At 35.1% G+C, this 15,590-nt stretch overlaps 1 protein-coding gene and 1 non-coding gene across 2 annotated transcripts in view; both read left to right on the top strand.

Moving 5' to 3' along the window:
- The window catches only part of LOC136035298 (dymeclin-like), an 87,301-nt gene that overhangs the window by 45,699 nt on the left and 26,012 nt on the right, over window positions 1–15,590 (top strand). The window contains exons 8-10 of the mRNA XM_065716991.1: window positions 4,241–4,422; window positions 7,202–7,327; window positions 14,671–14,784. Of these exons, the coding sequence (XP_065573063.1) occupies window positions 4,241–4,422; window positions 7,202–7,327; window positions 14,671–14,784 (422 nt within the window). The remainder of the gene's footprint in view (window positions 1–4,240; window positions 4,423–7,201; window positions 7,328–14,670; window positions 14,785–15,590) is intronic.
- Window positions 48–120, top strand: Trnav-uac (transfer RNA valine (anticodon UAC)). Its single transcript has one exon. It is a non-coding gene; the product is annotated as a tRNA-Val (tRNA).

Raw genomic sequence — 15,590 nt, 5'->3', positions numbered from 1 at the left:
AGATTTATTCGTACATGATATTAAATATAAATAAAAGTAAATGTTAAGGTTCCATAGTGTAGTGGTTATCACGTCTGCTTTACACGCAGAAGGTCTCCGGTTCGATCCCGGATGGAACCATTTTGGTTCCATCAGTTTATTTTGAAAATAAACTTAATACTTAGAGGTATTAAATATCTAGAGATATTCACCTTCTGTCACAATAAGGAGTGATTTTTTCCCTTAAAAACTGTGTATTTAGACCGTTACATTTTATCAGTTCAAAACCATGTATTGAACGGATTAAATTTTCTTGTAATACCAATTGTAATAAGGGAAAAGATAGTAATAACATAAATTATAGTAGGACACAGTGATGGTTCTTGGCCTAGCCGGGAGGACAGTTGCCTCCCCCCCCCCAGTTTTTTTTTACATTTGACTTCAATTCCTTTTACGTATATTTTTACGCACCTATGGTATACCGTACCTCCCCAGGTAATGGAGCCAAAAACTATTACTGAGGACGTGTGGCCCGTTGAGATTCCACTGGAGGCTATGCCAAAAATTCAAATCGGACTTTGTATTAGATGGGGCTAATTTTCGTATACGATACGATACGTTACTTTATTAATAAACACAATCATAACGCTTTACATTATATATCTACTGCACTGATGAAAAAACATACACTTTTAGTGGTAAACGAATAGAAAGGAAAGTTTGTATGAAATTATTCTTTTAAACAAGGTTTTCCTTGAGGCAATTAAGGCGAAATTGGAACATAGAACGAATAAATATTAATGCTTCCAAAAAAGATTACTATTGTCGTGCTTCCCAGCCTTGCCCCTCGAGAAGCTGCTATACTGCACTTTATGATGGAGCTATAACGATGAATTTATAAGAGGCAGTAGCTTTTGACCGAGCTATCTAGCATCGAATACCGAGCTTCGAAAGAGAGGTGAGCGGTAACCTGCTAGCCGTGCCAGAAAAAAATAAAATAACAAAATAGATTTAAATAATGCATGCTGTATAGATGCACGCTAACCATCCTCGTCGCTTCAGCAGATGATTAAATAAAACATAAAAAAAAGTTTCTTTCCAACTAAAAGTAAGGAGCAACATTAAAGCCCAAAACGAGTGGAAATTATTCCGCATATGAGGGTGGATAGGCCTTCCTCAATCCTCCCTCTTTGCGCTAAAGTCTTAAGGCTATTGAAAAATATTTCTCATTTCTTACTTACAGTTTGTTACCATGAAGTGTCTGAGAAGGTCCAAAACTTGGAGTTGACGGCTTTAGACCATTAAAAATCGACTTGCTATCTTGGAATTGGCATTCATCAAACTTTGTCCTTCTTTGGGGCAAAATTGGCCTCTTGTAGCACAACGTGGCAGAGAACTCCACACTGATGTGGCAAGATCTCTTTTGCTACTTAAAAAAGTCACTTAGCTGCTGATGATAGCTCAACAGCCTTAGCAGTCACTGCAGCATTCATGACATTACCAGCTGACAATTTATGAATAATGTCGAAACCCCTTTCGGCATTCACCTTTTGCTGCATAAACCGTTCCGAATACTCCAGAGCCGTTTTTAAAATTGGGAGGGGGGGCTGAAAACTTCTTGTTTAGGATTATAGACCATGAGAAATAGATTGGCTATCTTAAAATTGCAATACTTGGAATTTTGATCCTGTTTGCGCAAAAATTGATACTTGATGGCAGAAAATGTTACTTTGTTGTGGCACGATCTCTTTTGCTATTTAAAAAGGGCATCATTACTGCAGGGTTGCCAACTTTCTGCTGCACGAATATGTCTTTGAGCATCCTAAAACGAGTCATTTTTAACGTAAACACTCAGTTTGAGACACACGAATCTCATAAAATGGAAGGTAATGTTTTTTGCTACTTGCATTATTGACCAAAAGGTGCATTATAAACCTCTTTTAAAGTGGTTAATTAATATTAAAAATGATTGAAAAAAGAAAAATCCATATAAAATGATAAAGTGTGAAAGTACATACTCATGAAAATATGTAAACATTAAAATATTCGCGACATAAACTAGATGAGATGATAACCAACCGCACATTTTTCATCGGTAGAAAATACACTGAAGTACCATGTAATATGCGAATTTTCGCCGTGCCGCTAAACCCATTTAAATAGGTGGGGTTAATAGGAATAACGCTTCTAATTTTTATAGTTGAAACCAAACGCCATAGCTAAAAGAAACGCATGAAACTTGAATACGTGACGTGATGATATTGAAATATTGTTTACTGACTATGTTTTAAGCTTTTAGAAAATAAAAATGCAATTTTTCAGTCCGAAATCTGATCTATGGATAATATTTTGCTGTTTGTGCCATGATTATTTTTTAGACACGTTATTCTCCTTAATGAGAAGATCTTAAGGAATATAAGACCAGGGCTGAGTTTTTAGTTCGAAGTTAGGTTAAATTGTTGAAATAAGATCAGCTGTCAGTGGTTGCGGAGCGGCTTCAAGAGGTCTCAATACAATAGATTAAATAATAAGAATGAACTTTCATTTAAAGAAACGGGAGATCGGGATTGACCCGAACGCGATTTTTTGAAACGGTATATCTTCTAAACTGTTGGTTTTTCTGTAGTTCTGACTTTACCATAAAATGTGTATTTGTTTAGACTACTTTAGAAATTTTTTCAGGTTTTTCTCCAAAAAGGGAAGATTTGTTTTAGTCTTTTTATTTTTTTAAAATGTCCGAAACAGCCCCCTACCCACGAGGCAGGATTGGACGATTCTAGTGTTGGTTCGGACATCATGCTAAACCACTGGAATTTGATTTTTTTTTTTTTTTTGAATATGTATAAAAGTATACAAATAAAGAAAAGGACTTCAGGTATATAAAATGACAATAAATGAATTAAAATAACAAACCAATTCACCGCACTCTGTTCGAGCTGAGATTGCAGTCGAAGTCTAATTCTTGGCTTGTTCTTTCTGTCCCTCCCGTGATTTATGGGCGAGGAAGTTTCAAAACAATGTCATCCGCACTGACATTTGCCTTATCTAGAATATCTGGAAACACAAATTTCTGTCCACTTTTTCTCCTGGAGATACCCTGAAATTACCTTGATTGACACTTTCATTTTGAGCAACGTAAAAATCTCTGCACAAAGCCTGCCAAGCATAAATTTCACAAGAATAAAATCCTTCGTAGTGATTGAATTGAGATTGAAGGGCTCAATGTCTCCCAGATCACCGCAGTAGAGTGAGCCATCATTCGAAATATTGTTGAGATCCAAAAATTCCCTATTATTGTTTTTAAGAAGTTTTGGTGGCTGTTCATGCTTGTTTTTCGTGGTGTTCTTTACTCTTGGTTTTTCAGTTGCTCTATTTTCTCTTTTTCAATTGTGTCTGTAATTATTCGGGTACGACCACAATTGCGGGCTTGTTGCCCCAAAACAGTAACAGCAGATACGCGGGGGAAAGGTTGAACATGCTCTGGAGTTACTATAGGGCTTCTATCGGTCCAAATGGCCTTAGACGAAGCCAAGAGACTTTGGTTCTCAGGTGGTAAGAAATTTTGATCTGAAAAAATATCCCTGCTGAAAGGGGAAATTTCTGTTGCATAAAAAGCAGGTACAATGTCCGCCGGGGTAAGTTTATCCGGAAAATCTGTGAAATCAGCGCTGTCACTTCATATATTGAACTTTGCTGCCCGGGATTAGTCTCAAGCCATTTATTAATTTAAAATTGCTTTCGAAGTGCAGACTTGAAAGGGCCTAGTACTGCTACATCCAAGGGTTTCAGCCTGTGGGAGCAATGAGGAGGGAACTTAATGAGCGCTATAGAATTTTTCTTGCAATAGCTAATAACATGTGTGTCCAAATGGCTCTCGTATATTTTAATAAGTAGAAGAAAATGGCTTCTTTCGTCTGATTTTGCATATTTCACAAAAAGCCTTACAGATTCAAGGAAGGTGTTACCTTTCACCCATCCTCTTTGATTAGCCAGGCCTAGTACTCCTGGCGGCCCACCGCTTTGAATACGAGCTTGATAGTTCACTCGCGGGACAATATACACTGGGGGGTACAGTGGCACCAGACGCACTACAAAGGCAGATCGTTGTCATGTACAACATAATATTTGGGACTTGTTTTGTCCCTGAATTCCTCAAGGGCTAAGCGCTTTTTTTGCTTCTTATGAACCGTAATAAAATAAGAAAGAAATATTTACTATGATGTTAGATATAATTATCAGTTTAGAGATCAAACTTTTTCAGATGAGTCAGAAATATCTCCAGTACACACTTCGGCGTCGTTTAAAATGAGCTACTCAAATTTGCTGTTGGCTTTGTGTGAGCACTTAGAAGATGAGCGAGTGTCTTTAGTGTTGTATACACTTTTGCACGAACATGACCGGTTTCGACAATTCATCCTTGTGCAAGAGAATATCGAAAGTTTGGTGAGCTACGGGATTTTTTTTTGTTTTGGTGCTCCATCTACTATGGTTTAACATGCCGCCCATCCTCCAAAAATCAAATGGTTGCCCAATTAAAATTGCTCCGGCCTACCTCTCCCATCACCTCTCAATTGAGCTAACTAGGGGCAGTATTTGAGGAAGGTCCAGTGGTGATATGTTCTCCTCTTGGGGAATGCAAAAATCTTCACCGAAAGCAGGACATTCCCAAAACGGGGCAGAAATTTGGACTTCTTCAGCTTTTTCCCTTGGAAAATTTTTGGGTCCTGAACTCCCTCTCCAAAGTAAAATACTTAACTTGCAAGTAACTTATTTTGCCTTTAGTTCTAGTGCTATTATTGGAGTATTTTTAAAGTTTGGTTTCAGGTATGATTTACTAAATCATTTGTTAAATAGGTTTTATCTTTTGATACTATATAGCCCTTATAGATTTGCCGCATTTAGAGAATAGCTTTAATCATTTAACGAAATACTTTTAAAATAAAAGGACCTGCATTGTCTACGTTTTTCAAAATTAAAACTGACCATTAGTTTGAATATAAACATCTCGCACTTAATTGTAGCCTTTACTGAATTGTAGCTTGTTCATTGCCATTAATTGCATGATGGAGTAGAATAAAAAAAATAATAGTTTGTTATATGCTAGGATAAGATATTTATTTCAAAATATCACTATCAAAAGCCCTGAGGGGCCAATTTCGCATTAAAAAAAGAGGAAAAACTATTTGATCAGATTGGTCAAATAAATATGGGTCATAACACTTCAAAACAATAGAAACCAATGAAGCTCGTCAAAATTTGTAGAAAAAGAAAAAAAATTCACTGATAACGTAAAAAGGAAGAAAAACGAGCGACCATATACACAAACCAAGCAACGCTTGTGTGTACAAGTAACAAAAAAAAGAGAATTTATCATGATGCTTGGGTTAGTTTTTTTTCTCTAATTTAGGGGAGTAACGTCTTTTCGTGTCTAGAGTTAAAGCAGCGAATGGGAAACAAGATAGGAAGGGGCTGGTGGTCCGAGGCGGATGGAATCTGTATGAGAGTTTGTTATTGCATTTTTTGAAAAAGGGAGGCACAACATTACTCTCCTGCACTCAACCGTATTTAACTTAGCTTTTCTCAGATGAAGAGAGAATGGAACTTGGCCTTCTTTTAAAATTACTCGCAAGGCTCTTTTTTTAATTTACTAAATTTTATCTGACTCATCAAAGGCCCAGGATGCCAAACTAGGCAAGCAATTGCAAGATGAGGGGAGGGGGACAAAGAAAGTATAAATCCTTAAAGAATTGGCGAGAGTGCCAAGTTCATTTAGCAGCTTAAGGAGAGAGGGTTCTGCATTAGCTTTGTGGACGATATTGTCAACAAGAGCATCCCATTTTATTTAGAAGAAATTATCATGCCAAGCAATTTCAAGGAAGACGCAGAAATTTCAGGAGGGTTAGCGTAAGAAAAGTAATAGGGATTTAAGGAAACATATTGGCATTATCATAGTTTTAGATAGATTTAATCTTATGTCTTAAGTCCAAGGCATCATGTGCAGTGTAGCCGAAGATGTTCTTTGGGCTACTCATTTAGTTTTTATATTAGGCTTCAGTGACTGTTAGATCATCGACAAGTTTCTATCTGCCGTTAATGATAACTTAGAAAAGGAGAGGACCTTGTGGTACTCCATTGTGGACAAGGAGCAGCTTGGATGAGTGACTTAGATTTGAAGATATTATTTGATAAGAAAGATGCAACCAATCTCATCAGGAACAAGCCATTATTGGATTCAGTGACAAGTATCTGAATTAGTCCATTATGACTGTCATGTATTTAGAAGGGTTTGCTCTCTTTTCTTGTTATTCAATGGATTTCTATGGCAGATTTTGACGACAGTAAGATAATCAACAAATTTCCATCTATCGGGAGATTCCTTAGCATGGCTGTTGATCATAATTGACAAAAGAAGGGGTACTTGGGGTAATCCATTTTGAACAAGAGGGGGGGATTAGAATTATGATTCCGGTAGTTGACTAGTATTTTTGTAACTTTCTCAGGTTTGGTGTAAAGTCCGTAGAAACTAATTCTAGCGGTGGTGTTCCATCATCCAAACTCTCTCGTAAGAACGAAAAAAAAAAGTTATCCAAAAAAGTTTAGATATACTTGATCTGATATACTTGATATGATCTTAGGATAGAATTTTATTAGTAAATTGTACATGTCCTTACCTTTGTGTCCACTTAAACAGGTTCGGTACATATGTTAATTTGGCTTTTAAATTACGACTAGACAAAAATTACGTTGAATGACGGGCATAAAAAAGAAAGAAAACTCTTATCATGTACCGTTGTGTGAGGATCGGAGAAAAATGTGTTGGTCCCTTCTCCCAAAAATAAAATTGTAACTCCCCTTAGCCGCCCCCTAAGAAAAAAAATTGACAGCCTCAACTCAACAACCCAGCCCTGAGAAAACAGGGTATACTTGTCAAACTACTCGCAAAATTTGTCACCTTTTAACAAAACATATTGAATGTTTGTGATACCTATACGTAGGAATACTCCCTTATTTTTTAGGGTCAGGCATTAAAAGAAGCAAAAATGCATTCTCTTTAGTAATGAACACGAACTGGCTGGGGTTATAAACACAGTACATTGAAGAAATACTGGTTTCACTTTTACTGTGTAAACTCATATTATTGGCTAGGTGCTATGGAATGTGATCAACTATGCAATTTGAGTTTTTTTTTTCTTTTTTTTTTTTTTTTTTTTTTTTTTTTTAGGTTTTACCCCATCTAAAGGTTTTATATGGAGTTCCTTCTTGCGGTTCACGACATGTTTATATGATACTTATCAATCTGTTGATACTGAGTGAAAGTGATGATTTCAATATTGCTGTACATAGTAGGGTAAGAAATATTTTTTCGATTTACTATTTTTTTTCTTTTATACTATTTACTGATTGATTTTACAATTTACAATGCTATTTACTTGTTTCTAATGAGTAAAAGGGACGATTCTAATATTGCTCTAATAAATTTGTTTTCTATATACTATTTTATTTTACTGTTTACTATTTGCTACTGTATTTACTATTTGTTTTAATTCTGGGTGGAAGCGGGGGATTTTAACATTGCTATACCTAGTAGGTTTTGTCTGTATTTCCCACATTTTTTATTCTATCTTTTATTTAATTTGAGATCAAATGCGCTTAATCGGATTTCCAAGCTTTCCCATTGGTTTAGAATTCGTCTCGGACATGCCGCAACTTCCCTACTGTCTATAACTATTTATTTTGTAATCTTCTAAGTTGGGTATACATTATACAAAAACCATTTGAGGTAATCTTTCAGCTAGAGACATTGATAGTCTAAAATTTGTGGTACAGGAACATTGTAAAGTCCCTACATTCGAGAACTATTAACGTTGCAAATCTTTACGTTGTGCACAGGTTATACAGAAATTATGTAAGGTAGTCTTTGAGCTAGAGATATTGATGGTATAAAATTTGTGATTCAGGAACATCGTAACGTCCCTACATTCGATAACTATTAACGTCTTTACGTTGTGCACAGGCTATACAAAAATTATGTAAGGTACTCTTTGAGCTAGATTTATTGATGGTCTAAAGTCTGTGATTCAGGAACATCGCAACGTCCCTACATTCGATAACTATTAACGTTGCAAATCTTTACGTTGTGCACAAGATATACAAGAATTATGTAAGGTAGTCTTTGAGCTAGAGACATTGATGGTCTAAAATTTGTGATTCAGGAACATTGTAACGTCCCTACATTCGATAGCTATTAACGTCTTTACGTTGTGCACAGGCTATACAAAAATTATGTAAGGTAGTCTTTGAGCTAGAGATATTGATGGTCTAAAGTCTGTGATTCAGGAACATCGCAACGTCCCTACATTCGATAACTATTAACGTTGCAAATCTTTACGTTGTGTACAAGATATACAAGAATTATGTAAGGTAGTCTTTGAGCTAAAGATATTGATGGTATAAAATTTGTGATTCAGGAATATCGTAACGTCCCTACATTCGATAACTATTAACGTCTTTACGTTGTGCACAGGCTATATAAAAATTATGTAAGGTAGTCTTTGAGCTAGAGATATTGATGGTCTAAAGTCTGTGATTCAGGAACATCGCAACGTCCCTACATTCGATAACTATTAACGTTGCAAATCTTTACGTTTTGCACAAGATATACAAGAATTATGTAAGGTAGTCTTTGAGCTAGAGACATTGATGGTCTAAAATTTGTGATTCAGGAACATCGTAACGTCCCTACATTCGATAACTATTAACGTTGCAAATCTTTACGTTGTACACAGGCTATAAAAAATTATGTAAGTTTAGTCTTTGAGCTAGAGATATTGATGGTCTAAAATTTGTGATTCAGGAACATCGTAACGTCCCTACATTCGAGAACTATTAACGTTGCAAATCTTTACGTTGTGCACAAGTAATACAAGAATTATGTAAGGTAGTATTTGAGCAAGAGATATTGATGGTGTAGAATCTGTGATTCAGGAACATCATAACGTCCCTACATTTGATAACTATTAACGTTGCAAATTTTCACGTTGTACACAGGTTATACAAAAATTATGTAAGTTAGTCTTTGAGCTAGAGATATTGATGGTCTCAAATTTGTGATTCAGGAACATCGTAACGTCCCTACATTCGATAACTATTAACGTTGCAAATCTTTACGTTGTGCACAAATTATACAAGAATTATGTAAGGTAGTCTTTGAGCTAGAGACACTGATGGTCTAAAATTTCTGATTCAGGAACATCGTAACGTCCCTACATTCAAAAACTATTAACGTTGCAAATCTTTACGTTGTGCATAAGTTATACAAGAATCATGTAAGGTAATTTTTGAGCTAGAGACATTGATGGTCTAAAATTTGTGATTCAGGAACATCGAAACGTCCATACATTCGATAACTATTAATGTTGCAAATCTTTTCGTTGTGCGCAAGTTATACAAGAATTATGTAAGGTAGTCTTTGAGCTAGATATATTGATGGTCTAAAATTTGTGATTCAGGAACACCGTAACGTCCCTACATTCGACAACTATTAACGTTGCAAATCTCTCCGTTGTGCACAAGTTATACAAGAATTATGTAAGGTAGTCTTTGAGCTAGAGATATTGATGGTCTAAAGTCTGTGATTCAGGAACATCGTAACGTCCCCACATTCGATAACTATTAACGGCGGAAAATCTTTGTGTTGTGCATACGTTATACAAAAATTATGTAAGGTCGTCTTTGAGCTAGAGACATTGATGGTCTAAAATGTGTCGGTCCGGAGGTGTAAGTTATGCCCTTGGGACATGTAGGGTTCTTATGAATGTATGAACTTCTCGTATGACCTTCAGAGAGAGTTTGTTTGATTGGAAATTGAAAGTTCTAGTTCACTTTTTAAGAGACAAAAGAGTTCGGAGCGCAACTAGTCCCCCCCCCCCTACTTCTTTTTTACTCAAATGTATCCGATAAAAATTTTGAGATTGCCATTTTCTTAATAAATAGTTCTAAGGTCAGATAACAAAAACTCCGGTATCGACACCCCCCCCCCCGAGGGCCCTAGGGCGTTGTAAGTTATGCCCTGGGGTAAATATGGTTCTTATGTAATGGATGCTCGTATAAACTTAGAGAGGGCTCATTTGATGGGAAATTGAACGTTCTACTTCATTTTTAAGAGTCCAAACAGATAGCAGGGCAACTAGATTCCCCCTCTCCAAGCCATTTTTCCCCATACCCATTCGATAAAGTTTTGAGATAGCCATTTAAAAATTGTTTAAAAGTCAAATAAAAAGACTCAGGTGTCAACACAACCGCCCAGGCCTGGGGGTAGGCGTTGTATAACCCTCGGGGCATATATGGTTCTTATTGAAGGGATGCTCATATAAACTTCAGAGATGGCTCGTTTGACTGGAAATTGATAGCTCTAGTTCGCTTTTAAAATTCATAAGAGATCCAAGGGCAACCTGGAGGGCAACTAGTTCTCCCCCCATCAAGGCTGTTTTTGCCCAAATGTATCCAGTCAAAATTTTTAGATAGCTATTTTGTCCAAAATAGTTTAAATATCAAATGACACAAACTCCAGTGTCGATAAAGCCCCCCAGAGTCCCGGGCAAGTATATTAAGCTATGCCCCAGGGGCTTTAAAGGTTTTATGTAAGGAGTGGCTCATTTGATTGAACATTGAAAGTTTTAGTCACCTTTATAAGAGTCATTGAAAGTGATTGGAGGCATCTACCACCACCCCCCCCATGGCTTTTTCCCAATGTGTATCCGATAAAAATTTTGAGCTTGTCATTTTCTTCAAAATAGTCCAAAACCCAAATTACTATAACTTCGAGGTTGAGAAATCCTCCATAGCACCCGGGACAAGAATTGTAACTTGTGTAAATTTTAAGTTTGTAAGAATCGAAAGTGATAAAAAAGTAGCAAGACCCCTCCCTCCTTTGCCTTTTCCCCCGAATACATCTAATCAAAATTTTGAAACAGGCATTTTGTTCAAAATAGTCCAAAATTCAAATTGCTATGCTTCCCTAGGGAGGCTTGAGAAAGCCTCCCTAGCTCTCGGGGCAAGGATTGTAACTTATATAAGTTGCCCATTATTAGAATGTAAGGTTTTTGTGGAAGGGGTGGTTATATTAACTTTGGAGGAGGCTCATTCGATCGAAACTTGAAAATGCTAGCTTTTTTAAAAGTCAAAAGTGATCAGCGGGCAACTAGCCCACGCACCACTATCTCAAAGAGCATCTGGTCAAAATTTTGAGATAGCCATTTTGTTCAAAATAATTCAAAGGTCTGATGACTATGCTTCCTGGGTTGACACTTATATTTGTTTGTCACTGTTAAAACAAATATGACAGTGAAAAGGGTATGAAAGAATTGATGAACAAGGCAGAGGCTGCAATTTAACAAAAATGGCAAAAAATGGATTAATATAGATCTTAGGATTACATTAACTAAATTATGTTGAAAACTAAGGTAAAAAATAGAAACTGTTTCTCATATTAATGATTGCCAATAATGGTTCAACCACTCTGAGGTCAAGAGTGGCTATATCTTTATTTACTGAAAAAAATTTCAGGTCAGGGACGCTGGCATAGCTGTAATACTTACATCCTTGGAAGTCAAAACGATAGGGATACTTCATAGATTCATAGATTATCATTATTTTACTTAAGTGGCTACAAAGTTCTGCAAAATTAGTTTACCTTTTTTTTCTTATAATAATTGGATTAAATGGACCAAATGAGAATTGGATTAAGGATTGGCTGTTAGACTGCGGTCGTCTTCTGGGATAGGGGTAAAAATTAATTTGTTTTTGTTTTTTAACGTTTTTACGTATTTAACATTGGCCCTTTTATAATTTTCCGTTGCTTTTTTCTTTTTTGGTTCTTTTTTTTTTGTTTTAGTAATAATATTATAATAATTGAGAGAACAGGATTCAAAGACAAGTAAGAGTAGGATTCAGGATTGGTTGTTAGACCGCGGTCGTCTTCAGGAAGTAGGGGTTATGTACTTCTAATGAGTGGTATCTTCACTAAAAATCAGAGCATGGCTACTGCCCGTTTCCCTAACGAATAAAGTATCATTCTGTTACTTAAATAGCCAATTCTCTTAAAATTATCGTTATCTTACTGAAGTGGCTACAAAGTTCTGCAAAATTAGTTTACCTTTTTTTTCTTATAATAATTGGGAGAGCAGAATTCAAAGACAAGTGAGAATTGGATTAAGGATAGGTTGTTAGACCGCGGTTGTCTTCAAGGAGTAGGGGTCTTGCATTTCTACCGAATGGTGTCTTCAGTACAAACAATATATGGTTACTGCCCGTTTCTCTAACGGCAAGAGTATAAGGCCTACTGCGGATTTGCCGTTTTACTAAAAGGAATGATGTTACAAATGTTTTCTTTTGTACTTATTATAACATTGAAAATAAACTGAAAATTGCAGTGAAACCAGACCAGGATTAACCAATAGGCCGACTAGGCCCCGCGGCTTTCTCTATTCTCAAGTTTTTGGGGATTTCCCCGCAAATCTTGCAAAAATGGATCGGCAGAAACCTTTGGGTCTAGAAACTTCAAAGCTTTAAATTTGTATTATAAATTTAACTTTATATTAGTTCTTGCCAAAACTGTTAATTTATTTTTGAATAAAAAAATATTTTGAAATAGGGAATTTTGAAACTTTGGCAGTCAAACTCAAAAGCGAAACTCAAACTCAAAACGACCATAAATTTCTATTCAAGAATAAATGAAACCCTAAATGGACAGAAATTGAATAAAAAATCTTAGCAAAAACATATAACAGGTATTAAGGTATACAAAAAAAGAAATACGACGATACAAATGAATAAATAAATCTTAAAACGATAAAAGCTCAAGTTGAATATGCAAATCGAGCTTAAAACAAACGAAAATATTTTGCTAATTAAGTACAAATGAAACCCAAAATGAACAGAAGTTAAATAAAAAACCATAGCAAACACACATACAATAGTTACTAATTCAAATGAGTAAATAAATCTTAAAACGAGTAAAGCTTAAGCTGAATATGCAAATCAGGCTTAAAACGAACAAAAGCATTTTGCTATTGAAGCACGAATGAAACCCAAAACGAACAGAAATAAAATAAAGAATCATAGCAAACCAAAAAAACAATAGCTATTAATTTAGAATCTTTACAAGCAAGAGCTTGGGTTTTGCTTCCTTCTCTCACTGTAAAAGTCTAAAACCTACTGCGTCATTGGCGCTTCACTGAAAACAAATTATATCACAAATATTTTCTTTTGGAATTATTACAACATTGAAAATAAGCACAAAATTTACAGTAAAATTAAATTTTGAACTGACGAGCTTTCAGCAATTAATATCATTATAGATCAAATAGTCAGTTCAGTTTTATTAGTTCTTGCCAAGACTGTTCAATTCAAATACAGCTTCTCTACAAACAAGAATTTAGACACTGCCCTCTTCCCTAAATGTAAAAGTCTAAATTCTACTACATCACTCGTAATTCAGTGAAAATGAATTATATTACAAATATTTTATATTTATATAAATATTTTATATAGTCTTTAACTGATGATCTTTCAACAATTAAAAGCATTGTATATCAAACATTCAGTTTAATTTTATTTGTACTACTTCGTATATTACTTCGTATATGAAAGAGGCTGCTACCTCATCAACGCCCCGCTCTTTACGCTAAAATTTTTTACTGTTTTAAAAAGGGGAATTGAGAGAAAGAATCAAAATTTAGAGTAAAGAACGGGGCGTTGATGAGGTAGCAGTCTCTTTCATATACGAAGTAATTTCTGTGCGTTTTAAGTTTTAATGTCGCTCCTTACTTCCAGTTAAAAAAACTTGTTTTTTTTATTTAATTTACAGCAAGGCGCCAATGACGCAGTAGGTTTTAGATTTTTTTTTTTCAGTGAAAAAAGGAGGCAAAACCCAAGCTCTCGTTTGTTGAGATTTTTGTTCGTTTCAAGCTTGATTTGCGTATTCAATTTATGTTTTCACTCGTTTTAAGATATATTTACTCATTTGAATTAGTACCTATTGTTTTTTTTTGTTTGCTATGATTCTTTATTTTATTTCTCTTCGTTTTGGGTTTCATTTGTTCTTCAGTAGCAAGATATTTTTGTTCGTTATAAGATTGATTTGCATATTCAGCTCAAGCTTTACTCGTTTTTAGATTTATTTATTCGCTCGTACTATTTGCATGTTTTTTGTATACCTGTTTTTGTATACCTGCTGTACTTTGTTTTGCTATGATTGTTTATTTAATTTGTGTTCTTTTTAGGGTTCGTTTATTCTTTAATAGTTATTTGTGGTCGTTTTGAGTATGAGTTATTGTAGGTTTCTATTTCTTCGTATCGTAAGTTTACTATGGTCTTTACTTTTCTTGAGAAAACTTCTTTTTCGGGAAGTTTTTTTTTAATTAAAAAAAAAACGCCTGCTTTGTTTATGGACGATGCAGGGATGTTGCGAAACCATGAATCTCAGGGTAGTTTTTAATCTAAGGATTTAGTCTTTACTTATTTATTTTATGTCTCGCCATAATAATAATTGTGCACTTTCCTATTATCAGTTTATATAAAATGTTGTTAGAGGTTAACTCTTATAGAGGTATAGTAATCAATGGAGCATGCTATTGTAACATGATACGAATTGTATAAGTCGGATACTGATTTTGTTTTTGTTTTTCTTAGATTCTGAAATCTGTGCCCTGGTTCACTGAAAGAAATTTAACAGATATTTCACTTGGAGGTTTGATGATCATTATTATCTTGAGAACAGTACAATATAACATATTGAAAACAAGGGTAAGTTCATTTTCGACACTCTCTTTTTTACTCTGCAATCCCTTCATCTCTCTTTAGGTTTATTTTTGATTATGAATAATGCTAAAATTTTAAATGTTATTGCGGATGACTTTCTAATGAGCCTCTCTGACCTTCCAGTAACTTTATTTTTTGAACAACCCCAGACTGTGAACCAGACTGAAAAATTATTTTGGAGGGACAGGGTAGTGTTTAAGTGACTTCAAACATCTGCTGTCATAAACCTGTTCCTATCGTATAGACATGTAAAATTTTTATTCAAATCTGTCTTCGCCACTATTTGTTTTGAATTGGTGTTAATTGAGCGCAACCAACAAGCCTATACGACCATAAAGCAGAAAAAGACTATGTTTCTTTTAGTCAAAAAGGCTCGGTTTAATCCCCCCCGTTCCTTAGGTGCAGTTTAATTTTGAAGTTATTACTTTAGTATATGTAAACATGTATAGCTAAAAGAAATAAGTCAGCGAAGTCTTCAGATCGTTAATTTGTATCTAGTTGAAAATGCATGCGAAGTAGAGGCCCGAGGATTAGTATCCCCGCCGGAAATCTCAGAATTGGAGTTATTGCTAATAAAACACAAATCTTTCATAGAGTTGTTATATTTTGCCTTTATCGAGCCCCCTCCCCTCCTGTTACTATGAGGGTACGATTTGTATTCACTTATGTCTAAATATTACTACATGCAAAGGGTTTTTTAGGTTCAGATCTAATTGTGTATACAGAACTTGCATAAAAATTAATATGGGGAATAAAAGCATTTAAAAAGAAGAAAGGACAAATGTGGGATG

The sequence above is a fragment of the Artemia franciscana genome, chromosome 14, assembly GCF_032884065.1.
Source record: "Artemia franciscana chromosome 14, ASM3288406v1, whole genome shotgun sequence".
NCBI classification, from domain to species: domain Eukaryota; kingdom Metazoa; phylum Arthropoda; class Branchiopoda; order Anostraca; family Artemiidae; genus Artemia; species Artemia franciscana.
This window is presented reverse-complemented; position numbering and strand designations above follow the sequence as displayed.